General features: G+C 40.6%; 1 protein-coding gene across 1 annotated transcript in view; it reads left to right on the top strand.

Moving 5' to 3' along the window:
* Positions 1-27,724, top strand: part of vamp2 (vesicle-associated membrane protein 2) — a 117,278-nt gene extending 89,554 nt beyond the window's left edge. The window contains exons 2-5 of the mRNA XM_080185554.1: positions 10,506-10,629; positions 15,280-15,438; positions 18,476-18,527; positions 22,244-27,724. Of these exons, the coding sequence (XP_080041680.1) occupies positions 10,506-10,629; positions 15,280-15,438; positions 18,476-18,527; positions 22,244-22,260 (352 nt within the window). The 3' untranslated portion in view covers positions 22,261-27,724. The remainder of the gene's footprint in view (positions 1-10,505; positions 10,630-15,279; positions 15,439-18,475; positions 18,528-22,243) is intronic.
* The last annotated feature ends 247 nt before the right edge of the window (positions 27,725-27,971 follow it).

A 27,971-nucleotide genomic window follows, 5' to 3' on the forward strand; every position in this document is an offset into this window, starting at 1 on the left:
ACTTTCCCATGGATGGGCTAGACACCAAGTCACCTGCCCAGAGAGGGTGCTGCCTGACATTGCTGCGGGTCCTCAGACTGGATTTCCAGCAACACAAACACGCCACCTTCCTATATAAGATGGTGAGGAACACAGCCCCCACCCTGTCTGAGATGGTGAGCGCAGAGGCAGCAACCTCCTGGAAGGTTGCACCAGAGGATTCACTGGTAACATGAACAAGCTCTAGATCTCCACCTGGGCCCAAAGTTGGGGTTAGGATGCCAGCCAGAAAATCCAACTCATTTTGTGCTTACGTAGTTTGGCAGGACAGCCTCACTCCCTACCCTCCACATAGCACTTCCTTTGAACACCTTCTGCATTATGGCATATCTCTCTGATGAGTCAATGCTGCTTCCTTCAGTGATATCCAGGCACTGTAGAACTAGATCTTAGTTGCTCTCATTGTTTCAAAACAAAAATTAATGTTCTGTAAAAAGAACAGTTGATTAACACACAATTAAAATTGATCTGCAAAGAGAGCATTCATCACAATTCACCTCATTGCTTTACATGGAGATGAGATGGTCTACTGGTATTATTGTTATACATTTAATCCAAAAACTCAGCTATTGTTCCGGAGACCCGGGTTCTAATCCTGCCACAGCAGATGGTGGAATTTGAATTCAATAAAAAAAATCTGGAGTTAAGAATCTCCGGATGACAGTGAAACCATTGTCAGAAGAACCCATCCAGTTCACTAATGTCCTTTAGGGAAAGAAATCTGCCATCCTTATCTGGTCTGGCCTACACGTGACTCCAGAGCCACAGCAATGTTAAAAAGCTAAAGTTTATTTATTAGTCACAAGTAAGGCTTACATTAACACTGCAATGAAGTTTCTGAGAAATTCCCCTATGTGGTTGACTCTCACCTGCTGTCTGAAATGATCAAGCCATTTGCTTTCTCAGGGGCAACGAGGAATAGGCAATAAATGTTGGCCAGCCAGCGATGCCCATGTCCCATGAATGAATTTAAAAAATTAAAACTGCTTATCATTTTGTAATGCCTTCCTTTGACAAGTGGCTCTAGAGTGAGTTAGTTGCTCTTATTCTTTCGTTAGCACACGTCACAGGAAGAATAAATCACAGCCCACTTGACCGTGGCTCTTATTCTCCACTGCACTGAATTCTGCAAGAGACTATAATTCTCTTAGACTTGCTGGAGAACCGTGATTAGCTGCATTTGAAGTGATTTTTACATGTGATTACTGCTGGTTAATGGCTTCACAATTTTTTTGAAGAACTGGTTTGGGAATTACAATGAATGGCATGAAAAAAACGTTGCTGGAAACTCTTGACTCTTAATGAATAGATGATTTAGTCAGGAACAAATTGACAAAAGTGTACAAACAAGTTGTGCCCGTTCAGCGTGTGGTCAAAGCTAGTTTGACTTAGCAAATCCAAACTGCTACAAATGTTTTTGAAAATGTTGTGGATAAATTAATTTGTCCTCACACACTGCTGCATGCAATTTGCTTGAAATGTTAATTAGGGCATCTTGGAGAATATGGCAGATGCTGGGAGGTGTGGTGTGTGGGTGGAGATTGCCTCATCACCTTAGCTGCATGCTTGTCAAACAGTGCGTTAGCATAAATCAGCTAATGAACAGGAAAATCTCATCTTGGTTTCTCTTCCTTTCCTGTGCTGCTTCTTTGAACTAACTGGACATCTGGAGCGACAGTTTTCAGGTGGGAATCTGTAGGTGGGGCACACTGGATCAGTCCAGTGAGACCAGCCGCCTCCGTTGTACATTGCTGGGACCTACACACAGTGGGAGGTTTACAAAGGCCTTCGTATTCATTAAAAAACCAAACCAGCTAGTATGCTGTTGGTTGTGCCTGCTGAAGCCTGTGTAGCTAGTTGTCTTTTTAAAAGTTATTCCCGAGTGTATGTGAGTGCAGCAGGGAGCAGCTGCTGGCAGTGAATCGAAGGGCTGCAGCTTCCTTTGTTCAGTGATGAATGAAGAAAGTTTTGTGGCTAAGTGCAATCTTCTGCAAAAGTATTGTATTGAGCCAAAGGCACGACTGTTTTGGGGCAGAACAAAGCTTTCTAATCTCCCATGTGCAGTCCACAGTGGAAAGGCTGTTCGAAGTTGAAGGTTCACTACAGGGGCCCAGACGGTTGAGGGTTTTCACATTTGGGGGTTAATCTGGTGTTTACTGAGGAATGAAATGAAGTGCAGAAGTTGGCATTCAACTGCTGCATTCACAATGGATATCACACATGTCCAGTGAGCTGCAGAATTAGTCCTATTGTTTTCCTCCGTCACATAAATACTGACAAACCAGAAAATGAAGATTTGCATGAACGCGCATGTGTAAAAATATTTCCGTCAATGTGTCAGAAGCTATTTTTCAGGAACTGCTTCAGAACACAAAAATGTCTTTTTGGACATTGCAGTGTTATAAGGGAATGGGCAGTGAGCACAGGCTGTTTTCATTCTCCATGAAGAAGGATGCACTGCTTTTCTGTTCATCCTTGTAGTCAGAGTACTGGAAGTTGGTGGTTTGCTTGTTCAATGACAAAGGAAAGAATTAGAACAGTCTCCCTGGTTGTAAATTATACACACAATGGGGAGGGTTAAATGGCGAGACCATTGTTGTCTGAGCACTATTTTCACAGGCCTGTAGTAAGGCTGTTATAATCAAATATCATTTCTAGGCAGAAAATAATTTTATGACGTAACTGATTTATCCCTCTTAGGAGAGGGACCTTACTCACTCAGTCGTAAGTTAGCGATCCTCCCTTAGTTCTGGAATCTATTTTGTTATGCTCTCTATCCCTGCATGCAATGTGTGCTGGTAACACAAAGTCCAGTGATTGGTTTAGGGCAGAGGGTATTAACTGGGGCACTTTGCCAACCGCGCTCAAGTGTACAGCTGCGAGTTGCTTTTGCAGATGCTGTACCAGTTACAGCAATTATTAGAATTGCTCACTTAATGTATTTCATGGGATGGAGCCCACAACGACAACTCTCAGGCAAGCAGCTGATTATGTGTGCTAAAAGTGCCCCAATTATTTCTCTGAAAGATGGTGCTGTGTGCCATTTGTTTTCAACCAATCAGAACAATTATTCCCTCTTGGCACATATATTCTGTGAGCATGGCCATCCCCAAATAAGGAAACACTTGAGCAAATTCACCAATACTGATCTGCCAGTGGAGAGTGTACTCAAAGGGAGTGTGGCTGAGAATAATCAATACTACATTGTGGTCCTGCATCTGACCTGCAAGTGTGACTTGCCACTGTTGGCGCAGGAGTGGTGAAATTACTATAACTAAATCAACACAACAATTTGTATTTCTATCATGTTTTTAATGATCCAAGATTCTTCACAGGAACATTCGAAAAGAAAATATGACACTATAATGAGATATTGATAAGATGATGAAAACCTTGCTGGCAGAGGTAGGCTTTGAGGACTGTCTTCAAGGAGGAAAGAGAGGTAAAGTGATGGAGAGTTTTTGGGAAGGAATTCTAGAGCTTGGGGTCCACGCAGCTAAAGGCAGTGGTGGAGAAATGAAATTCAGGTATGCTCAAGAGGCAGATATCTCAGGGGGTTTGAAGGTTGGAAGAGATTACAGATACAGGGAGGAGCAAGGCCGTAGAGTTACTTGAAAACATGGGTGAGAATTTTAAATTCAAGGCATTGCTATATTGAGAGCCAGTGTGGGTTAGGGGCTCAGGGGTGATGGGGAATTGGACTTGGTGTGAGTTAGGACAGACAGGATAGTTTTTGATAGCATCATGCTGCAGAGTGTACAACATGGATCACTGACAGGAGTGTATCAAATAGTCCAGTCTCAAAGTAGCAAAAACATGAATGAGAGTTTCAGCATGAAACTGAGGCAAGGGCAAAGTCGAGCAACATTACAGGGGGAGAAATGGGCACTGTTCGTGATGGCACCAACATGTGGTCCGAAGTTCACCTTGGGATCAAGCGACATCATGATTGCAAACAGTCTGTCAGCCTCAGACAGTTGTCAGGAAGAGGAATGGAGCCAGCGGCGAGGGAGCAGAGTTTCTGTCTGAGATCAAAAACATTGTCTTCAAGCTTCCCAACATTTCATTGGAGGAAATTTCTGCTCACCTCGCAGTCAGACATTCAAATTTCTGCTCATTGGACAGGCAGTCTAATAATTTGCAGACAATGATGGAGTTGAGAGAGGAGGTAGGCCAGTAGAATCTGGTGTTATCGGTGTACATGTGGAAACTGAAGTTGTGTTTTCAGGTGATGTCACCGAGATGAAGCATGTAGTTGAGAAATAAAAGGGGGTCAAGGATATATCCTTGGAATATTACCAGGAAGGGAACAGGAAGAGAAGCCATTGCAAGTGATTCTCTGGTTACAACTACATAGGTAAAAATAGAACCAAGCGATATAAAGAAGACCTAAGTTGTAAATTACCTTGATTGGTAACTTGTCATCTATTATCATTTCTATCCTCACCCATCAACCTTCCCTGTTGCTTCCTAGAGATTTCCAAATTCTTATTCTCTGTGTCTCTCACTCTCTGTGTCCTTAAATCTCACTGTAACCTAACCACCCCTCCTTCTAGCATGCCTGCCTCCTCGTTCCGTAGATTTCCTAGATGCAGGTCTGTAGGAGTTATACGAGTAATACTATAAATTCAGCTTTGAGTTCTCAAATGTAGTGTCAGATTGCTCTTGAATAATTGGCCTTTGCAGCCAGCAATTCAATTATTCATTCACAATAAAGGCACTTTGTGATATGACTGGCGTTGTAGTCAGTGCCAACAGTTTTCAGGATTAAGAAACTTATGGCAATAGAACGTGTCCTGTTCCCAACCCATAGTTAATATTGGTGATGCATTAGGTAATGCTGCCTCCCTTGTGCCCGTCAGTTTATACTCATTGCACACAACTGGGTTCTCCCAATCAAAATTCAGAGCATTGGATCACAGACATTATGACATGTTCACATCTGATTAAGTGCTGGAGCACCAACATGTTTCTGAACTCCAGTGATATACACATAACCCTGTGCGTATCCATTGCAGGTCTGAGGGGGCAGAGCCACATGATGCAAATTGCACTTGGCAGCACCCATTGCTTGGACACAATGGGTGCCATTTGAGGACCAACATAGACTGAGAAATATGCACACACTTCTGCCATGAGTCATAACAGATGCCATCTTGGTGAAGGCATTACTTCAGACATAATTAACATCTAGTGGAATTATGTAGCACAGACTGATTTGATACCAGTGGTGTTATTTTAGAGCTAAACACACCAGCTAACACTCTATCTTGCTACATACACAACTGAGTATGCATTAAGCAACACAAAGTAAACCCCCACCAGTGCCTAATAAAGGGATCACCAAGTATTTACAGATTAGCTGCTGGCTGATTTCTTCTGGCACTTGCTACAATTTAATGCTTTCTATCGTTGTTTCAAGTCTCAAGGAGGGTGATGTGGCAGGTGTTAAAGCAATTTTTACTGATCTGCACAAACAAGTTGCTTCCAGATCTGGATGTAGGAATAAGCATTCCGCTTGGAATACAGCATTAGTTGGAGTTATGGCATCCATACCAATAATAAGACCACCTATTTCCACAATCAGAAAGCAAATTGTGGCTCTGGTTTTCTAAGAGCTATGTTGCGAACAAGAGTAGGAGTAGGCTGTTCAACCCCTTGAGCCTGCCCCCTATTTATTAAGATCATGTCTGATCTGATAGTGACCTCAAATCTGCATTCCACTTGCTCCTGATAACCTATCAACTCCCCTCCCTTCCACTTACTTACCAAGAATCTATCCACTTCTGCCTCAGATTATCCAAAGACTCTGCACCCACCACCTTTTCAGGAAGAGAGTCCCAAAAACTCAAGACCATCTGAGAGAAAAACATTTACCTCATATCCATTTTAAATGGGCTTTGAAAACAAAGGGATTTTGCCTGATGGTCCCTTTGAGCAATTTTCTTTTGACTTATCTCCACACGCACACGTCTTATCTTTTGGGGAAGAGTGGGGTGCGAAGTGGTGGATTGATTTCTGAGCTAATTATCAGCCCGTTAAACTGCGTTATGAATGCTCCTTCCATGGCTAACAAGTCCTGGCTTTAGATTTGAAACTAGAGCTTCTGATCCAGAGATAGGGACATGACCCACTGCGCCACAAGACTGGTAGTGTGAACTAGCATTGCAGCAATCTGAACTTTCACTGCAGCAGTCAGATGCTGGCTTTGTGCAGCTTATACTGCAATGGAGACTGAGATATTGGCCATCAGATGCTGAATCATGGTTGGGTTTGCAGTGTGCAAGTGGAGTTGACCAACACTTCAGTGCTGAGAAGAATGGGTTCCAAATTCTGCGCAGAGTACTGTGCCAACCTGAACTCCTTCATGCTCCTTAACATTGACTGGCAGACTTTTCAATGCACCAAATATTTTGTTATAGAACCCTATAGAATCCCAGCAGTGCAGAAAAAGGCTATTTGGCCCATTGAGTTTGCACTGACTCTCCAACCCTCTTTACAAGACCCACCCCCTGTCCTATGCCCATAGCCCCACACATTTATTCTGCTAAACCCCCTAACCTATACATCTTTGGATGCTATGGGGCAATTTAGCCTGGTCAAAACACCTAACCTACAATTCTTTGGACTGTGGGAGGAAACCTGAGAGCTCCCAGAGGAAACCCACACAGGCACAGAGAAAACATGTAAACTTCACACAGTCACCCAAGGCTAGAATCAAATCTGGGTCCCTGTTGTTGTAAGGCAGCAGTGCTCACCACTGTGCCACCATGTTGCCCGCATGCCTATTTTGAGTGCATGTTCTGTGCTATGGTATGATGGTTCGAGTCAGATTCTTAAAAGAAGGAAAGAGAAGAATAGTGAGAGCTCAGGGTCTTGGCAACTGAAAGTATAACCACTGTTAGGATATGAGATCAGAAACCTCAAGGTATAATACGAAGGGACTAGACCTCAACTGTCCACTGTTTTGGCATTAATGTAAGGATGAGGTGTTTCACTCCATGTGTGATTCTAATTACACACCAGGAAATTTTTAGCAAAACAAAATTTATTTAACAATACAGTTTAACTATAACAAATGAATTAGCTTAACCTTTACTAATTGAAATATTGGCAAGATACAGTTCTTAACGGCTAACCTATCCCTATGAGTTCCAATTCAAGCAATATTCTTCGTACAGACTTAAAACCTCTCTTCAAAAACAGTTAGCAAACAAGACAGGCTTTCATGTTTTTACTGATTAACAGGCCTGGAGTCTTTTGAACATCTCTGGAGAAAGAGAGAGAGATATCTGTTATCTGACAGTCCCAAACAGGAGCCTTCGGAGAGGGAGAGAGAGACAGAGAGCCAGAAGGACACTTCTTGTTTCTTTCAGAACCAGGCAGAAACACTAACTGTTTTTCCCTGTAAGCTTAACTCCACCCATTGGCACAAGACTCTTACCTCTTGTCAATCAAGCTAATCAAACCCTACTCTGAAACCCTACTTTTCCCCCAAGGGGAAAAGCAAATAAATAAAAATGCATTAACTCAGATTAAAGCAAATGCATCCCTCGCTAAAATCAATCATTAGCCTGCATTTTCAACATGTGAGCTGTATGGTGCAGACAAATTGACATTGTGTAAAACAGAACTGAATTTTAAACATGCCCCTAACAAGAAACATAGAAGATAGGAGGGAGAAGAGGCCATTTGGCCCTTCGAGCCTGCTCTACCATTTATCACAATCATGGCTGATCCTCTGATTCAATAGCCTAATCCTGCTTTCTACCCATAAAATTTGATCCCATTCACCCTAATTGCTAAATCTAGCTGCCTCCTGAACACATTCAACATTTTGCCATCAACTACTTCCTTTGGTAATGAAATAGAAATATAGAAAATATAAATAACAGGATATAAATAAATTTATTAAAGGCATAGAATCATCACACCACCAATAGTGAAGGGATGAAAATCGAGGATGCTCAAGAGGTTGGCATTTGAGGAACACAGAAATCTCAGTATGTTGTGGGGCTGGAGGAGGTTACTGTTATAGGGAGGGATGAAGCCATGAAGAGATTTGAAAACAAGAATCAGAATGTTAAGATCAAGGTGTTGCTGGACAAGGAGGCAGTGTAGGTCAGTGACTCGGGATGATGGTTGATCCTACTGTTTAGCTGTTCAAAGGACTTCGTGGAGTTGCTGCCAATGAAGTAAAAATGAAACTTGGTTTCCTGTACTACTGTTTTCACATTCAGCTAAAGGTAAATCTGATTAAAAAGAGCAGAATGATAGCTGAAAAACTACCAGCCTGAGAACTTGGCTTTATGGCCCTCTGTTGGTAGGATGTATATTTCTATGGATTTTCCCAGTGAAGCGCAGAGATCTTTGATTCAACAACACCTTGATGTTGACATGAAGATTTGTTTATATTCTTTCAATAAAATGTCTCAAATACATCTGATAATTTCTGCTATCTAATTTGTGCTAAATGGTATTGCAAATACCAGATTAAACTATTTTCTTCCAAGCATTAATGTAATGGCTACCACCTACACAATTCAAATCGTAAACTCAAAAACCTTGTTCGGATGGTTTTGGATATTAAACCCTCATTGGATTGGAGTGCTCTCTGGTGGTGCACATTGTTATAATTTTATTTGTGATATTATCAATTAGCTTATTCAGAGAACAGCTATAGTCATCTTTCTGGATGGAAGATTTTCTTCCTGTGTTGCCCACCTATCCTTTCAAGCATTTTAATAGCAACATACCTCTAATAAAAACATAGGAAAATGATTAACCGCATATGATAGGATGTAAAATATATCCAAGCTTACTAGGGCAGTAATTGAGCAATCAAGATATGGAGGTTGCCAACTGGTATTGATTCTTTGTGTCATCATATTAGGAGCTAAATACTGAATTGAAGATATCAGTTTGGGAAGATGCAAATTTGATCCAATTTGACTTGGATTCCCTTGAGAAAAGTAAGTACAGTAAACATGTGTCACCATGCCTGAAATAGGTAAATAAGTGTCGTAGTGGTTAAACATATTGCTGATTTTAAAACCACACCAAGGAAATGAAAAAGACCCACCTCAGTGCTTTGCTACCTGGGATTGAGGTTAACCCTTTGCTGGATAGAGCTGGATAGAGAAGAGGTTTACTGGTTACTGTCAGGAATACTGAAGGTTGAAACTGGAGCCAATAATAAAAAGGGTGTTTCATTCCTCACTTCAGCATGTTGGAAAATGTCATTATATAAAAATGTTGCCAAGGTAAAGGCCGGTGCTGGTACTTTGCTTTCTGTTTAGGATTATTTCTCACTCGTGCATGAGAGTGGTTTATTTTGATTTGCACCTTTCTTCCATGATAACATCAGAGTTTTTGCATTTTTTTTTACTAGGCAGTTCTGTGCATGAAGGTCAGGGGAGGGGAACTAATTTTGTGTTTGCCTGGGTCTATTCCCACCCTTTGATTACAGTAAGTATCTGAACTGCAGATTGTCTGAGAAGTCTGACTTCTCCAAGGCTTCTCTCCCTCCTTTAAGATATTCCTCAAAACCCACCTCTTTGACCAAGATTTTGGTTACCTGCCAAAACTGACCAAATAAGGGTCCCTGCCTCTTTACAAGACAACACAAGTGGGACCATTATCAGAGACTCCTCTGGAGCCCAATGAGGTGCTAAGCTTGCAGTGCAGTTTCAATTTTCAATTGTGACAAACACCTTTGTGTTCGCTGTTTTTGGGAACCCACCTCCTGGGCCATTATCCCTTTATATGGTTCACAGTCCTGTTTATTTATCGTAATGTTTTATGTTTAAGGTGATATATAAGTTATTATTGTGTGAGAATCATTTTACCTGAAGAAGTATTTGATCGTCTGAAGTTAACCACTCTTTAAGTTCAAAATTTAAGTCCATTGATCTCTAAATGCACTTTCCTACCTGGAATATCTTTGACCACTGCTAGAATTCTAGCAATAATAGTGGCCCTCTCCCCGAAACAAAAAAAATCCTGTCCCCTATCTGTAGTCAAGTCCAGAAATATAGCATGCTGCACAGCAAAAGTGAATGCACTGAGCAAAATGCAGCTTACTGTCAATGTCTCCTTTGAAACAAAACAATAACTTTGAAGTCAACTGTTGTAGTTGAAGCCTAAGCATTGAATTTCAGTAGTCTAGGTCAGTGGGTTCATGATGTGCTATTTTAATTTGAATAAAGTAAAGCTCCCCGGGTAAATGAGAATTCCAAATGGGGCTTTTTAATAATTCTTGCCTCTCAACAAGGTCTACACTGGTCAATATTGTGACCTTTTTTTGACTGACAATACACTTCACTGTAAACTGCCCCAAACAGATCATCAGTTCACCACTGGCCAACCCCTGATTACCAGATACTATTGGGAACATATTGTACAATCGATATGCTGACTGATACACTATACAGTTAACAAGAAATCTGCTTTATTTTGGTTTGTAGGTCCGCCCCATCCCAAGCTGCTGCTCCTGGTGCAGGAGGACCTCCTGGAGATGGAGGACCAACGCAACCCGTCAACACCACGAGCAACAGACGACTGCAGCAAACACAGGCTCAAGTGGATGAGGTAGGTTCCATTGCTCTGTGGCTGAGTTCAGGAAAAGGAAACTTAAACCCAGGGTCATTTGACCAAGCCGATTCTAAGACGTAGCACATAGGAGTTGTATCAGGAAAACGGTTTTAAAACAAGCTATCTTCAGGCGACTGATTTACTCCCTTTGGAAATTTTACAATCACTTGAAATAAGACCATTCCCAAATTATGGATGGGGAAGCGGAAATATTGTGGGGTAGGATTGGTCTGATTACCACATGGGAATAGGTGTGTACATTTCCAGACATGAGCAGTTTCAGTTTAAGATAGGCCACCAGAGGCACTGTGAAATTCTAAGAAAAGCCAGAACGCACCACTGGCTATCTGAGTACATGATGTTAACAACAGCCTAGTCATGTGGTCTCAGTCTCATCTCCCAGAAGAAAAACCCTATGATTTATAAGGAAATTATAAAATAGCTCTCAGTTTCCCACTACTTAGGAATGGACACTTTATTTGTGCAGTAATGAATGAGCTCCAAACCGTATTTGGCCTGAATTCTTTCATTTGCGTCAGTCAGCCACTAGGTGGCCCTATGTTTCCATATGAGCGAGTAACTGACCTTGCAGCAAAGTCTATTGTCATCGGTGAATGACATGCCCACACCCAATTTATATAGAATGGAAATGGAGGTGGACTATACAAATGGATTACAATCACATCTTATTTCAATGTGTTCATTCTATTCATGCCAAATCTTGCCTTATTGTGTTCTTTGAAAAACTTTGGCACATTTTGGATGGGGAATTAAAAATCCAAGTTCTTTTTAATGAATTTGAAAACAAATGCTTCTGCTTCTGCTCCTTAAATGTCTCTTGGGTCCATACTTAGGACATTTGTATTTTCAATTCTTGTTGAAATTTGCTGTGTAAAACACAGATCTTTGAAGTCTATGCTGAAAAATATGACCTATTGCTTCCCTTTGTCCGAAGTGAAGGAGTCACTGTTTTTCTGTTTTATTCTTTACATTGATTTTTTTTTCTTTTGTTTACAATAGAGAAAGGAGGAAAATATAATTTTTCAGCAATTGCACTGATTGATGTCTCCTACTCCTTCGCTGCCTATTGAGCTTCAGTGACATCTACTTGGACAGATTGTAACTCACTCATTACCGTAAAAAAATCAATCATAACCCCGTGAAGTGTAATCATTTTCAAGAAGGAAATCCCCATTCTCTCTGTCAGACTTGGTATGTAAGGGCTCTTACACTTGGAATCAATTGAGAGGCACACTCTCAACCATTTCCGAGGCCTTAACATTTCCAGGTGTAAAGAGAGGATACAGTTTTGTTGGTCCATGTCCTTTCCCTTGTGTTACATGCTCTCTTTTTTAAAGCCAGTGGCACACATTGAACAGTTGATGCTGATAGAATGGCATACACAGTGATCCATGTACATCAGGGAATACCCAGGGATGTTGCAAAGAGAGGATTATGTCTTCATGCTGTTGATGTGCATGGAAGAATAGTTATACAGTTGAGATTCCTATTAAGGGAAGTAATGCTGGAAAGTGTGCCTGACCATTAGACAGGCAAGTACAGCCAATGAGGTCATTTTGAAATGTTGTAACTTAGGAAATACAGCAGCTCAGGAAGGTCTCACAAACTGCAATGAGATAAATGACTGGATAATCTGTTTTATTTGTGTTGTTTGAGGGATAAATATTGCCCGAACACCAGGGGATCTCCTCTGTTCTTTTTTGAGTCAATTCTCGGGTTTTTTTATGTATCACCAGAGGAGGGCCAATAGGTCCTTAGTTTAATGTTGCATGTGAAGGACGTCCATTAGTGCTACAATGGGAAGATTATTAAATACTGTATGAGTGTAAGGATGAAATGAAATATGTGCACACCAAAAATAGTTGTTTAACTAATAAGAACATAAGAACATAAGAAGTAGGAGCAGGAGTAGACCATCTAGCCCTTCGAGCCTGCCCCGCCATTCAATAAGATCATGGCTGATCTGAAGTGGCTCAGTTCCACTTTCCCGCTTTCTCCCCATAACCCGTAATTCCCTCTCTTATCAAAAACCTATCTACCTGTGACTTAAATATATTTAGCGAGGTAGCCTCCACCACTTCAACGGGCAGAGAATTCCAGAGATTCACCATCCTTTGAGTGAAGAAGTTCCTCCTCAACTCCATTCTAAACTGCTCCCCCCTTATCTTGAGGCTGTGCGCTCTAGTCCTGCTGTCCTTTCTGAGCAGGAAGAATCTCTCTACCTCTACCCTATCCATCCCTTTCATTATCTTATACATCTCTATAAGATCCCCCCTCATCCTTCTAAACTCCAGCGAGCACAGTCCCAGTCTATTTAGTCTCTCTTCATAGTCCAACCCCCTCATCTCCGGTATCAGCCTAGTGAACCCCCTCTGCACTCCCTCCAAGGCCAAAATATCCTTTCGCAAGTGCGGCGACCAAAACTGCACACAGTAGTCCAGCTGCAGCCTCACCAGTGCCCTGTACAGTTGCAGCAAGACCTCCCTGCTTTTATATTCTATCCCCCTCGCTAGTAAGGCCAGCATCCCATTCGCCTTCTTGATCACCTGCTGCACTTGCAGACTGGGTTTTTGCGACTCATGCACAAGGACCCCCAGGTCCCTCTGCACCGTAGCATGCTGCAGCTTTTCGCCCTTTAAATAGTAATCCCTCCTACTATTATTCCTGCCAAAGTGGATAACCTCACACTTGCTAACATTGTACTCCATCTGCCAGGTCCTCGCCCACTCGCTCAGCCTATCTAGATCCCTCTGCAGACTTTCCACACCCTCCGCACAATTTGCTTTTCCACTCATCTTTGTGTCATCAGCGAATTTCAACACCCTACACTCAGCCCCCTCCTCCAGGTCATCTATATAAATGATAAATAGCTGAGGCCCCAGTACCGATCCCTGCGGCACTCCACTAGTTACCAACCACCAATCAGAATAGCACCCATTGATACCAACTCTCTGCCTCCTATTAGACATGATGTGGGTATGCCGGCGTTGGACTGGCGTAAACACAGTAAAAAGTCTGACAACACCAGGTTGGACTAAAACCTGGTGTTGTCAGACTTTTTACTCCTATTAGACAGCCAATCCTCTATCCACGCTAACACTTTACCCCCAACTCCATGCCCCCTAACCTTCTGAAGCAACCTTTTGTGTGGCACTTTATCAAACGCCTTCTGAAAACCGAGAAACACCACATCCACCGGTTCCCCTCTGTCTACCGCACTAGTCACATCCTCATAGAATTCCAATAAATTTGTCAAACTATATCACTATGTGGGAACAATGCAATCCCCACCTTATCCTACCTTATTCCTATCAAGGCCATTGAACTTTCACCAACAGGTCATTGAAACAATATTATTTGTAGCAAAATCCTCAGCAACTTTCCTGAAGGTTTGATAGCTCATTCATGGAGATGGCTAGCAAGAGATAGCATCTCCTTTGTTGCACTGGCTGTGAAACATATTTCTAGAGCCTCCCTTTTTGACCACAGCCGTCAATTGCTGACATTACTGTAACAGAATCAGAGTGCCGAAGAAGGCTACTCAGCCCATCAAGTCTGTACCGACCGTCTGACAGAGCATCTTAACTTAGGCCCACCTTCCCTTCTCATCCCTGTAACCGCATGCACTTACCCTGCTAACCCCCCAACGTACACATTGTGGGACACTAAGGGGCAATTTAGCATGGCCAATCCACCTAACTTGCATATCTTTGGACTGTGGGAAGAAACTGGAGCACCTGGAGGAAACCCACATAGACATGAGGGTGGAGGGTGGGTCAGGGGATTGGGGGATGAATTTTACTGTCCCTCGCATCACGGGAATCAGAGTTAGTGAGGGGCAGACCATGAAAAGGTCCATTGACCTTGGACATTACTTTCTAGTTTTGGGATGAGTGAGGCTGATAGTCATAGAATGCACAGAGCAGAAGGAGGCCATTTGGCCCATCGAAACTGCACTGATGATGATCCTATCCAGGCCCTAAGCCCGTAATCCCAGATATTTACCCTGCTAATTCTCCCTGACATGAAGGGGCAATTTACCATGACCAAGCCACCTAACTCACACATTTTTCGACTGTGGGAAGAAACTGGAGCACTTGGAGGAAACCCACACAGACATGGGGAGAATGTGCAAACTCCAAACAGACAGTGGCCCAAGCCGGGAATCAAACCCGGGTCCCTGGCACTGTGAGGCAGCAGTGCTAACCACTGTGCCACTGTGCAGCCCACTTTGCCACCATGTCACCTGTGTGCTGTCATTTCCATTTTCTTTGATAGAATCCTCTTCAGACAAGCCTTCATAAAGCTCTGAACTATACCTTTGTCACCCAGGTTATGATCCCAGGACTAGAGCCAGGTTCAGGAAGGTTCAAGGAAGGTCCAAACCATGCACCTTATGATAGGATGCTGAGCTATCACATAAACTGACTCTCTATCTAATTCATATGTATATTCCAACAATAGGAATGTTTCTAAAGTGGGATGGAGAAATCTTTAAAAGAATATCTGTGGAAGACATTGAATGCATTTTGGATCTCTTACTGAAATGATGAAATCTACATATTATGTTAAATCTAATGTAAGAGCTTGGAATTGTGAAATATATCCTTGGACTGTACTTCCCAGGTGGTGGACATCATGCGAGTGAATGTGGACAAAGTCCTTGAGCGAGATCAGAAGCTATCAGAGCTCGATGATCGTGCAGATGCACTCCAAGCTGGGGCATCACAATTTGAAACGAGTGCTGCTAAGCTGAAGAGGAAGTATTGGTGGAAAAACTGCAAGGTGAGAATGTTCAAACTACATGCCACAAAGCTGAGCAATGCCTGAAGGGATCTGATAGCAGTGAATGGGGCTATAAATCTACCAGAGAGGACCTACAGCTTATAATGTGTCAGTAGGTAGTAAAAAAGAGGTATAAAATTACATGCCCGATACTATATGTGTAACTCTGAGTTTACATACCCGGTTAGCAAAATAAATCTCATAAGAAAAATACTGCAATTAATTGATGGCATTCATTAACCCAACCACAGGATCAAATGTCAGCTTTCAAGGAATGACATTTAAACTTCAAAATTTCACTAGAGCCCTGAAGTTGCATCTTACTATCTGTTAAATAAGATACACAAGACAATTTTAAATCTTATCAAAATGTTTACTTTATAGTCCAGATTTGGTATGATTCATCACTTAAATCCATCATTTAAGAGATGAATTTAAATAAAAGTAGCAGGATATAAATACCCATCCAGCAAATATTTGGTATACAATGATCCTTTAACCGTTAGCTTCTGGATGCTTCTAATCTCCCAGCAACAACTTATTGGATGCAGTTGCTTCCGTGTTGAAGTAATAAAGCTATTTAAATGTCAAGATTGGCTTTAGCTCTATAATATTATCTCTACTGCAAAACTAAACACGTTAAATGTTGAATAGACTTTGGGAAGATTTCTTTTTTGTGATACGCCTGTCAAAAAACAAAAAAAGTACAGAATGTGCTTGTGACATGCTATCCTTTATTACCATTTTCCATGTCTTCCTTTTCTGAAATTCTTTTTGTTGTGTTCTTCTTTCATTCTTTTCCACCTTTTATAATTTCCCCTTTTTTCTCAGAACACTCACAGTGAGGTTATATTAGATGCTTTATGGTCTTGAAATTAATTTGAAATATTTCACCCACTTTATTTTCGTCTTCTGGCTAAACTGCCCTCTGTGCAGTTGCTGCAACTTTAGAGAGAAATGTGACCTTTGAGTAGCTCAAAGCAACATCAAAGACTTTTTTTTCTGCTAATCGAGTATCAGCACTGTAAGAATTATCAAGGTTATATCCTAGAATCCCTACAGTGTAGTAGGAGGCCATTTGGCCCATCAAGTCTGCACCAAAACAATCCCATCCAAGCCTATCCATGTAACCCCACGCAATTGACCTGCTAATCTTCCTCCTGACACTTAAGGAGTAATTTTGTAGCATGGCCAATTCACCTAACCCATACATCTTTGGAATGTGGTAGGAATTCAGAGCACCTGGAGGAAACCTACGCCATCATGAGGAGAACATGCAAACCTTACACTGTGCAAACTCCATACAGCGATGAATGGATAAAATCTTTCTGCATTTTAACGAAGAGTGATCTACTGCTACAATAAGACAGTATCCTTTCCCTATCCACTTACAATGTGACTCAAAATATGTAGTGGCAATTAAATCTGCACAAGTAGCAGATTTGTGAAGTTTGCACACATTTTTCTTAGTACAGATTATTTGTAAAACTGACAATAAGAGAGATAACCTTCCCACAGTGTGGCAAATATTCAGCAAATATTCAGTTTTGGAAGAAGGAATGTTGCCAACAAGAATTTTGTTGACAATCGTTGTCTAAGTGACCATATTCAAAGTTAAATCAGTAGCTATGGTCGGCATTATCATAGCACAAGTACAGTCAATGTGCTCAGAAAATTTCTCAAATATCAGTCTTACTTCTTCCTCATCCAACATCCATGCATTTCCAAATTTAAGCCAAAGGAATTTGTTACGGCATGAAAAATATTGTTTACTTTTAAAAAACATGTACATATTTCCAGTTTTAATTATGCACACATCAGCCTGGATTTTCCAGCCATTCTCTTCCCGCCACCGCTGCAAGCGAAGATGAAGAATTCAGTGCTCAGCCAAATCTCCATTCACTGCAGCGGGACCAGAAAATCTTGTCGGCGTGAATGACCAGAGAATTCCCCCTCATCTTGTCTATAAAATCTTACTTCCTAATGTTACATTTTGGAAATTTCTGTCTCCATATTTTTAGTAGAAAATTATAATTCCACCCCCCTCTCAGATATGTTACCATACCACCTCAGTTTTGTGCTTTCCTATGCTTCTACTGCAGAGAAACTTCTATGCTTCAACAAATTCTACTTTTCTGCTTCCCAAGCTATTGTAAGTTTTGGTATTTGGTGATGAATTATAATGGGCCAGACTTAACAATAACCAGCACATTTAACTTCCACGAGCTTTTACAAAGCATGTTGCTGTAGCTGGGAGATCAAAATTGCTCAGTGCAACAGCAGGGGATCTGTGTATGTCCTTAATCAATCAAGTCAAAAATCTGTCAATGAAACATCAAGGGCAATACCACAGCAGGTTGGCGAACACACAAATAAAAATAGAAAATGCTGGAAATATTCCATTTAGGTGGCGTCTGTGGAGAGAGAGAAACAGAGTTAGCATTTCAGCTCAAAGTCTTTTCAAAGTGCTGTTTTATCGACAGGAATTGTGTGCATAGTTAAGATTGGAAACCTTTTGGAGGGTATTTGAAGTGGAATATTAACTGTTTCCCTTGCCTGCTACAAGAAGCAATTGAGGTGAACAGCAGAAATGCACTTAAGGGGAAGATAAGCTGCTAAATGGGGAAGGAATAGAAGATTATGCTGATAGGGTTTGATGAAGAGTGGTGGGAGAGGTTCATGTGGAGTGCAGACACTAGTCTAGACCAGTTGGACCAAATGGTCAGTTTCTGACACCTTGTGATATGTCTGGAACCAAAGTCCAAAATAAATTTGGTGGCAATGAACAGACACACCTCTGTTGTTAGCAGGGGCATCACTACATACCATAAGGATTTGGGGCTCAGGCCCTCTATCAAACATACACAAGTACAAACAGGAATTAAAGTGTAATCCATAGTGCTGTGCTGGACTAATATTAAAATAACCCCCAAAAAATAAATAATTAAATTAACTAAATCTGACTTTATATAACTTTATTTGATATGATATGCTTATGCATACCGCTTGCCTAATTTCTCTCTTGTTAACGTTATAGATGATGATTATACTTGGAGCAATATGTGCATTCATTATCATCGTTATCATAAGTAAGTATTTTTATTGGAATATATGATAACTCTGCAATGTTTCATATTAACTGCCTTACACTGTGGCTCTAACTTAGGTTTGGAAGAATAAAATCACTTGGTTCTCCTTTTTTCCTAGCACACAGTTAGGACCCTGACAGCTTTTTGTAGGTTATGTAGTGTCAGATGTTGATGCCTTCAACTCACTGTGAGCAGTGCCATGTGAGATCCATTAATACTAAGGAAAGGGCAAAACCAAACAAGCTGGTAATACTGAAATGGCATCATATGTAAAAATTGTGTCATAACCAACCTCTCTGCAGCAGAGGCTTGTAATCAACAGACGCGTAACTGTGCTAGGGCCAGTGTAGGCGTGTTAAAATTAAATGACCTACATTGGAGGTCCTTGGGTCTGGCAATAGGGAAAGAGAGTTCTGAAATGCAAGAGAATTGGGACAGTACGTTGTGAAAGTTGTTCGACTGTGACATGTCTTCAGTTATAGGAGCACTATGTTGAGATATTATGGTGTGGGGAAAGTTTTGTAGAGGAAGTGACTGCTGGTTGTGGCAGTACTGAAAGGTAGTGAGAGCTTCGGATCATGGAGCATTTGGTGAGGGGCCCCAGAGTCTTAAGCCAACGGTGGAGTCTGGGACCAGTGGACAGTCTACTGAAGTAAAGGGGAATGGGGGGAAAGAAGGTGCATTTCTGTTGGAAGGAGGGACTAAGTTCTGTGCATAATTGGACACGATAAAAGTACTGGGGAGAGAAATTTCAAAAGACTTCTAGCATTACAGAAAGCAATTTTGGAGTCTATGATTATTAGAGAGGGTGGAGGATTGGGTCCCCATGTAATTGAATTGGGTCTGAGAGTAGTTGCTCGTAAAATCGTAGAAGTCCTAGAGTTCAGAAGGAGGCCATTTGGCCCATCAAGCCTGCATTGACCCACTTTATTTTATCTACCTCAGGCCCTATTTCCATAGTCCCATGTTATTTGCCCACTGATCACCCCTCACCAACACATCTTGGAACACTAAGGGGCAATTTACCACAGCCAATCCACCTAATCTACACATCCTTGGACTGGGAGAAAGTCACAGCACCCATAGTAAACCCATGCAGACATGAAGAGAACATGCAAACACATTGACAATCACCCAAGGCCAAAATTGAACCCGGGTCTCTGGCACTGTGAGGCAGCAGTGCTAACCACTGAGCCATCACGCCATTGAAGGCAACACTGAATCTCATCCATCTGTGTAAGTCTTATCCAGCTCCTGTCCTTTCACAGATACTCGCTGCATATATAGCTGTTAGTTCATAGTGATACTAGCTGGCCTGCACCCTAAGGTCTTAAAAGAGGAGGCTGCAGACATAATGGATGCAAGGGTCGTAATCTTCCAAAATTGCTGAGATTTTGTTAATGTCCCAGAGGTTTAGATCACCTCCAATATAACAGCACAATTAAGGAACGGAATGAGACAGAAAGCAGTTAGTCTAACATTTGGAAAATGCTAGAATCCATTATCAAGGAGTTGCAGGACATTTAGAAATTCACAATACAATCAGGCAGAGTCAATGTGGTTTTGGGAAAGGAAAATTGTGTTTGACAAATTTATTAGTTCTATGAGGATGTAACTAAAGGGGACTGGCAGATGTTATGTATTTGGATTTACACAAGGCATTTGATAAGATGCTACATGAAAGATTTATGCACAAGATAAGAACTCATGGTGGCATATCAGCATAAGTAGAGGATTGGCTAACTAACAGGAAACAGAGTTGGGTTAAACTCTAAGTAGTGGAATACTGCAGGTATCAGTGCTAGGGCCTCAACTATTTATGACCTATGTTAATGACTTGGATGAAGGAACCAACTTTATTGCAACCAAATCTGGTGGTGATGCAAAGATAGTTAGGAAAAAAAGGTTGTGAGGGAAATATAAAGTGTTGCAAAGGAATAAGTTAAGCGAGTGGGCAAATATTTAACAGTTGTAGTATAATGTGAAAAAATGTGAGCTTGCCCACTTTGGCATGAACAATAGAAAAACAAGCTATTTAAATGGATAGAGATTGCAGAATGTGCCCTTGTACGTGAATCACAAAATGTTGGCATGCAGTTGTGGCAAGTAGTTGAGAAGGTAAACACAATGCTGGCCTTTATTGCAAAGGGAATAGAGTATAAAAGTAAGGAAGTCTGGCTACAACTGCACAGGGCATTTTTGAGCTCACACTTGAAGTAATGTGTACATTCTAGTCTCCTTACTTGTCTTGGATCCAGTCCAAACAAGGTTCGGTAGGCTAATTCCTGGGATGAAGTGATTCTGAGCAGAGATTGAGTAGGTTGGGTTTACATTGAGCCTATTGTAGAAGAACGTGATCTTAATGGAGCATATAAAACTCTCGGGGAGCTGGACAGAGTAATGCTGAGAGGTTGGTTCCCCCTTGTGGGAAAATTTAGAACCAGGAGACGCACTAAAAATAAGGGGCCTTCTTTTCAATGAAGAGGAATTTCTTCTCTCAGAAGATAATTAGGTTTTGGCATTCTCTTCCCCAGACAGGAGTAGAGGCTGGATCATTGAATATATTCAAGGCTATTTGGACAAATATTTGATTGAGAAGGAAGTCCTGACTTATGGGGGACAGGCAGGGAATTAGGGTTAAGGACACAGTCAGATCAGCCATGACCTTACTGAATGGTGGAGCAGGTTTGATGGTCCAAATGGCTTGTCCCTGTCCCTATTTTTTAGAATTTTATGACCTTTTCCTCTCTGCCCCTCAATTCAATTTGGCATCTTTTCCAAGCTGGTATTCCTCTTTGAGATGTGACCTACCTACATAGTGCAAGGTAGCCATATTGGAAGTTCTCACTCTGGAGATTTGATTGATTGGCACCCTTGGCTGTCAACTGCAGCAACCTGCCTTTTATGGGCATACTTTGCCATTTTGTTTTTAACGATTGAATGGAAGTTTTTACAATAGGAACATGTTACATACTGATCTAGATTTTGTCATCTTGATAAGGGACAAAGCCGCATCAGTTGGGAGGGGGTGTGGAGGGGGGGATAGAGAGTGGTATTCAGGGCCCACTTCTTATATTCCCATTGTGTAGTATTTTTAAGAGCATAGGATAAGGTTGTGAGTCTGCATGCAGCAATCCTAACACCAGTCGCTCCATTGTGGAGTGGTGACTTCAGATCGTCAACCAAAAGGTGAACCTGTTCCAGATTTGGGGAAACTTCTGACAGATAAATTTAACATGTCGTAATGTAATGCTGAATGATAAGTATGGTTTCAATACAGGAATTAATGATAGGGTTTTGTTTGAAAAAAAAATTAGTGACTTTTAAATTGATCAGCATGGTTTCCCCCTCGTTCATGACAGTTCGGAGCTGGCAGGAGTGATGTCTCCTTCAGAAGCATCTGGAAACCAGCCCAGCTCCATGAAAATTGAGGGGAGTGTGAAATCACCATCTCCACAATAGAGGCATCAGGATTGCTACATTGGGGTTTTTGACCCACACTCATGCCATGCCCTCAAAAATGCCACTTGATGATCATAAGGGTGAGATTCCCAGAATCGGATCCTGCCTGCCTTTGTCTCTCCCCAACATGGGTTTGCCTTGCATTGGGATGGTTCGTAATGTCCTTTGAAGCTAAACTTAGTTCCAAACTCTCTTTTTTTCCCAGTTTACTCGCGCTCTCTGATTTTCCACTCTTTCTTGTTGCTCCTTTCCAGTTTATTTCTGCACCTGAGGAGAAGGAAATCCAACTGAAGATGCAGCTCAGCTTCGTTCTCGTCAGCCATATCTTCTCCAGTGTCAGATATTATTTATTAATCTCTGCTTATAACCATGGTTGTTTTTATTTTGTCTTTAAGCTACCCTAGTTATTCAAATGGGTGCATTGATTGATATCTAAACCTGAATAACAATTTAACCAGCTATTTACTGCCGAATAGTTAAGTAGGTTCATGTCTTATACATTCCTAGATGAAACTAGCACAATATAGATTGGCCTTCAATAGTTGGATCATGTTTCTGAATATGTCTCTGTGACCTTTTTCTGACTTGTCAAGTCGTCTGGAGGTAACAGTCTGAAATGCCTGAAGCCTTAACAACCACCAAATCAAACCACAGACTTAAATCATACAATGTAAAATCACCAGAAAATTACACTGTCTTTGACAGATCTGAACCTAACATTCCAGATTTAAAACAAATCATCTGTTACATTGCAGATACTACATATGAAAGTACAAAATCAAAAATAAAGGTTCAGAGCTAGTACTATGAGCATAACGTCTCAGTAATCATGATAAGTGGTCTGTTCAGTATTTGGGGCTGTCTCAGATCAGGTAAAAGAAATGGCTGAAGCTTTAATTGATTTTCGAACACAACAAGGTCAAATTTGCCTGAGAGCTCATAATTACATTAGTATAACTTTCAGTATACAACAGTAGACCATTTTGTTTCATTATGGATATGTGAACATTTAGTGGGTTTAGGAATCACATCGATAGTTCACAATGCAGGAATTCTATCCTAATTTCTTTGCAATCATTAAACCTTTTTAAACAAGTCATCTACTATCCCAATAAAATGTTTGAGCAGAAAATAAAATACTGACCCAATTTTACATGCTAATGGTTTGACTTAGAAATGTTGCCTACAAAACAGAGAAGTTTCCCCAGTTAAATTTAGTTGTGGCAACAAATTCCAATCATCTTCAGTCCAAAGTTGTTTTGAAACTACCCAATTCCAAAATTCATACTCAAATTTCAAAAAGTTACAAAATTCACACAAATTTGGTGTGCAGGATAATTTGGGGCAATAATTTTCACTGGATGTTTGTCCCTTTTTCTCCCCAGTTAAAAAAAATTCTGATGGGGTCTTGTTGCTTTTTCCACCCATTTTTGTCTTTCGTTATAGCTTTACCATTTGAAACAGGCATGTGCTTTTCTTCCGCAATACCACCATTTCCACCTCATGTACAGATAGGCCATCTATTGCACGGTGCAGGCATACTTATCATTCGAAACCTACACATTGGGCCTCCAATGCCAGATCCTGTAATGCTGTAATGAAGAAGAAGGAGCGCACAGGAGTAATAATAAATGTAATTTTAGCTAGACTGACCTGATGTCCCCATCTTTATCAGAGCTGATGCCCATATAATGCTATAAATGGCATAGGCATCTGCCGTTTTTATGCTGATAACCCCATATGCAGGACTTAGAATAGATTTTGTCTGGTTACACATCCAGTGGTGCAGCAACTCAGCCTGGACTTTACAATCCCACATATTTCCAGTGACATTTTATACAATATAAGATGCAATGAAGGTCTTTATATCCATGAAGTCTCCAGAATGAAGTTATATACCTATGTTATTACCCAATCATCAGATGCTTTTCTGAGGGAAATGAACATTGGTTCTCAAAGGAACAATTATGAAAATAAAACAAGCAACAATTTGCCCATTTTGGTGTAAGTAGAATATTTTGGATACCAATGGCATATCTGTTGATTGGATCACTTGTGGGTTGTTTTTCAAATGGCGTGGATGTTACTGAAGATCTCCTCTTACTAATAGCATATGCTAGACTTGCAGAATCCCATCTACTAAACATGAGGAATTGGAGACTAGCTGAAATCAGGCATGGTTTCATAGCAAGACGGTTAACTTTTGACCATACCATTAACCTCCATGGCGTACCAATGCAAGTTCACTAAAAAGAAAAATGGGTTTATTTTTGGCATGAGATCTTCAACGCACAAATTGGATGTGCCACAGAATATAAATAATATCCAACTCATGACCTGGGACCATAAGCATCAGGCAGCGTCTTTAGCTCTCATATCTTTTTTTTGTAATGGGAGTCATTTCCGAATTAGAATTGGTATTTTTGCACCTATTCATGAAGTACTTTTTTCCCTTTTTGACTAGAAATTCTTTATTAAGGGTCTTTGTCAAATATCTTATCTTGGTGGAGCCCCTATTCACTAAACTAATCATATGTAATAGAATGGATTGCGTAAAATATTTTTAAAATATTGCTCTATTAAGTGTTTACCTCCTTCTTCCATTTAATGTATATATGGTGTAATCTGTAATGTCCTATCCTCTGAAACCTTGAAAGGGGAACCACAGAATTCATGTATCCCTACTTACTAAATGTTTTGTAAAATAGTTTGCTTGTACACAGATTCTGAATATTTCTACACTGTACATGTGTTCTAGCAGTGTCCCACAAAAATACAAATGTACAACTTTACAACTTGGTCTTTTCCCACACCCGTCTTCCTTTTCTGTCTGAACATTTCTCTTATTATTTCTAGTTCCTCTGTATTCCATGCACAGCTGAGCAAGGAGTCAATTGATCAGCCTGAGATTTACTTCTGCTGATGCCACACTGGTGTTAGTCATGAGAATCTGTACAGCTGAAGCTTTTGCAGTCTTCCCCCCTCCATTTTGTTCCCCCATACCCATCTTGTTTTCCTGCTGTGAAAGTGTTCAGCCCTGCAATCTGTCTATCCTCTCAGTGCTCCAACCCAGTGGAGATTGAATACTCACTGGATGCAAAATTGTAATTGTAAACCCCGCTGTCATTTTGTGGTGCAGTCATTTGGCACTTGGCTTAAGATGTTTGATAATGTTCTAACTTGCTAAGGTTATCTCAATCAACGACATTCACAAAACAGTCAAGTCTATAGTCCATTCTAAAATGAGGTCCACTGGAATGAAATTTTCAAAAGTCATTGGCCCGAATTTTACTGTCCCGCTTGCCACGAGAATCGGAGCGGGCAAGGGGCAGGCCGTGGAAAGGTCCATTGCCCTCAGGCGAGATTTTACAGTATCAGGATGAATGAGGCGGTAAAATCCGTTTGTATTTTTTTTAAATTCTCTGGTGATTTACAAAACAATTTGTTGCTTATGGTTTAAATAAGCTGTACAATTGCCAATAATACCAACTAACCATGAGAGAATACAGTAAGAATTTCAATACCCAAACTTCAAAATTAATTTTGCCATATGTAGAGTGTTTGTCAAATACATGATAACTTCTGTAATGTTGCAGAATTTTTTTTCCCACTTGAGAATGTGAGCTTACCTGACTACTTCATAGGTATTTGTCCACTGGGTTACAAAGTTTGTTCTTTTTGTGTTTAGATTTTGGAAAAGATTTATTCCCAGCACTGTTTAGTGTATACAGTCACCTGCACCAGTGCCCTTTTGACTTGTTTTGATTTTTTTGTGAATCACATTTAAAATCACTACACTCCAGGTGAGTTTGAGCACCAGTCAACACTTCAGATGGAACAATTTTGTTAAAAAGTGATTGAAGCAGAAAGCGTGTGAAGAGGGATCAGCAAGTGCGCATCATAACAGTTGATTTTTCAAAAATCATTGGGTGAAAATAAGTTGTGATACACAACTGCATTAACATGTTCATATGAAATTCCCCTGTCCGTTATTTTAATGAAGATACTAATCTATTTAAAGTAATCAGGTGAAAAGTAATTTTCACACCATTTCCTATGGAAAGCCCTAGTTTGCCTCTTTCCATTGAGATCCTTTCCCTTCTCCCCCTTGAACCTCAGCTTCCCTGTCTCCTGCATGCCCCCATTCACCTCTTCCCTTGAGAACTTGGTTCTCCTTCTGTCTTTCAGATCCCTGTTCATTTTTTCCACTTTGAGTTTTGAAACCTTCTCACTTTCAGACTCTGGTTTTCCTCTGCACCCTCCCCACACACTTCTTCACTATCCCTTCCTCACACAAACACACCCCATCCTATTTGGATCCTAATATTCCTAGGATAGGGGAATTTAAAATTTCAGGTGCAATCGTACAACCGGAAGTATTTTTTAAAATTCATATTTAGAAATAAACATGGAATGGCTATTGACAACACTGTAACCTGCATCATTAATGATGGCACAATGATACGAAAGCTGTACGTACATCACACTATTGATAATCTGTGATTTAGGTTTAATGGTTAGGGATTGGTTGTTCGATTAGGTTTACGTTTTGGGTTAATGTTAATGGTTAATGTTACTTGTTTAAGGGTTTGTGTTTAGTTATAGGAATTGGGATTAGGATTTGGGTCTAGGATTAAGTTTGGGGATTGGGTAAGGGTGTCAGAGTTATAATTAAGGCAAAACTGTCAAGGGTAAGGTTAGGGCTTCGTGATTAGCATTAGGGAATGTTATTCAGGCTAGAAACACAATCAGAAATGTGGTGTTGGTAGCCCAAATAATACTTGGGACTGAGCTTAGATACCAGAACATCTGAAATATTAACTAACTCGGAATTAACACAAGGTGAAATTTATGTATGCTTTCCTTGTGTTCTATTGTTGAATACAGCCTTAGAATTGTTCAGTTGGTCTTTACAGGGGATAGGAACATGAGGAATTGCTTGCTGTAAGTTAGATTGCTGCATTCATTGTTAAGAACAATACCACAAAACTGCACAAGGCATATTTTGTTGTGCCTTAATAAGTAATGGAACAGAGGTCAATGGAAATGTGTTGGGGTAGAAAATCAGAATGCTGAAAACAGGTTAGTCAACATGTAAAAGGAAAGAAACAGTTAATGATTTCACCGGCACCTGCGTCAAAATGGAGGTTACAGCTTTTATGTTAGATCTCCAGCATTTCTTTTCTCTCAATGAAAAATACCAGAATTGAACAAACATTCTAGCTGAAAATAAACAGGCACCTAGAAAACTGTTCTTAATTTTCTATAATGGTTTTGGAATATTGTTATACCATAGTATATGGTTTTTGAATATTGTTATAGTTTAGGAAAATTGTAATGTTTTATATCTTTCTGCTCTCAAGGACATTCCAATGACTCGTATTTGGTAGTATTTTTCTTTAGTGTCTTAGAGTGCTTTATAACTTTAACCTATAAGAGCCAATACTGTATTTTCTAAGTGCTTAATCCGGAGGTGAGTGCAGTTCTGCCCCTGTCCTACCTAACAGCACCACCCCCACCCCCATTAAAAAATCACTGGGAATTGCATGGAAATGTTGCATTAGATATTTACTAATTTGATGTTGCAATGATGAACTTGTTAACACTGAATTTATATTATGTGTGTGCGTGTGTGTGTGTGCGTGTTTTATTTAAATTGGTGAATGCAATTTCCATGTTGTGTATGTGCAACATTGATGTAATTGTCTTGGCAAATAAACCTTTGTTTAAAAAAGCTTTGCTGGTTCTTACTCACTTGCTATAAAAGGTTACCAGTGCAAAAAACTGGAGATATGTAATCTCACTGGAGATTACATAGATCTGATTTTGGAATATTGAAACTGATAGCATCAAATCTGTCTGCTGTATTGTTCACATTTAAATGTGAAAGCGTGAACATATTGCACTGAGCACTATAGGCATAAACTAGATTAATTTAAACTACATAAAATAGCACGCCAAGGAATGTATTGCAAATGTGTT

Source organism: Carcharhinus amblyrhynchos, chromosome 3, assembly GCF_965287045.1.
Source record: "Carcharhinus amblyrhynchos chromosome 3, sCarAmb.v2.hapA, whole genome shotgun sequence".
Taxonomy (NCBI): Eukaryota; Metazoa; Chordata; class Chondrichthyes; order Carcharhiniformes; family Carcharhinidae; genus Carcharhinus; species Carcharhinus amblyrhynchos.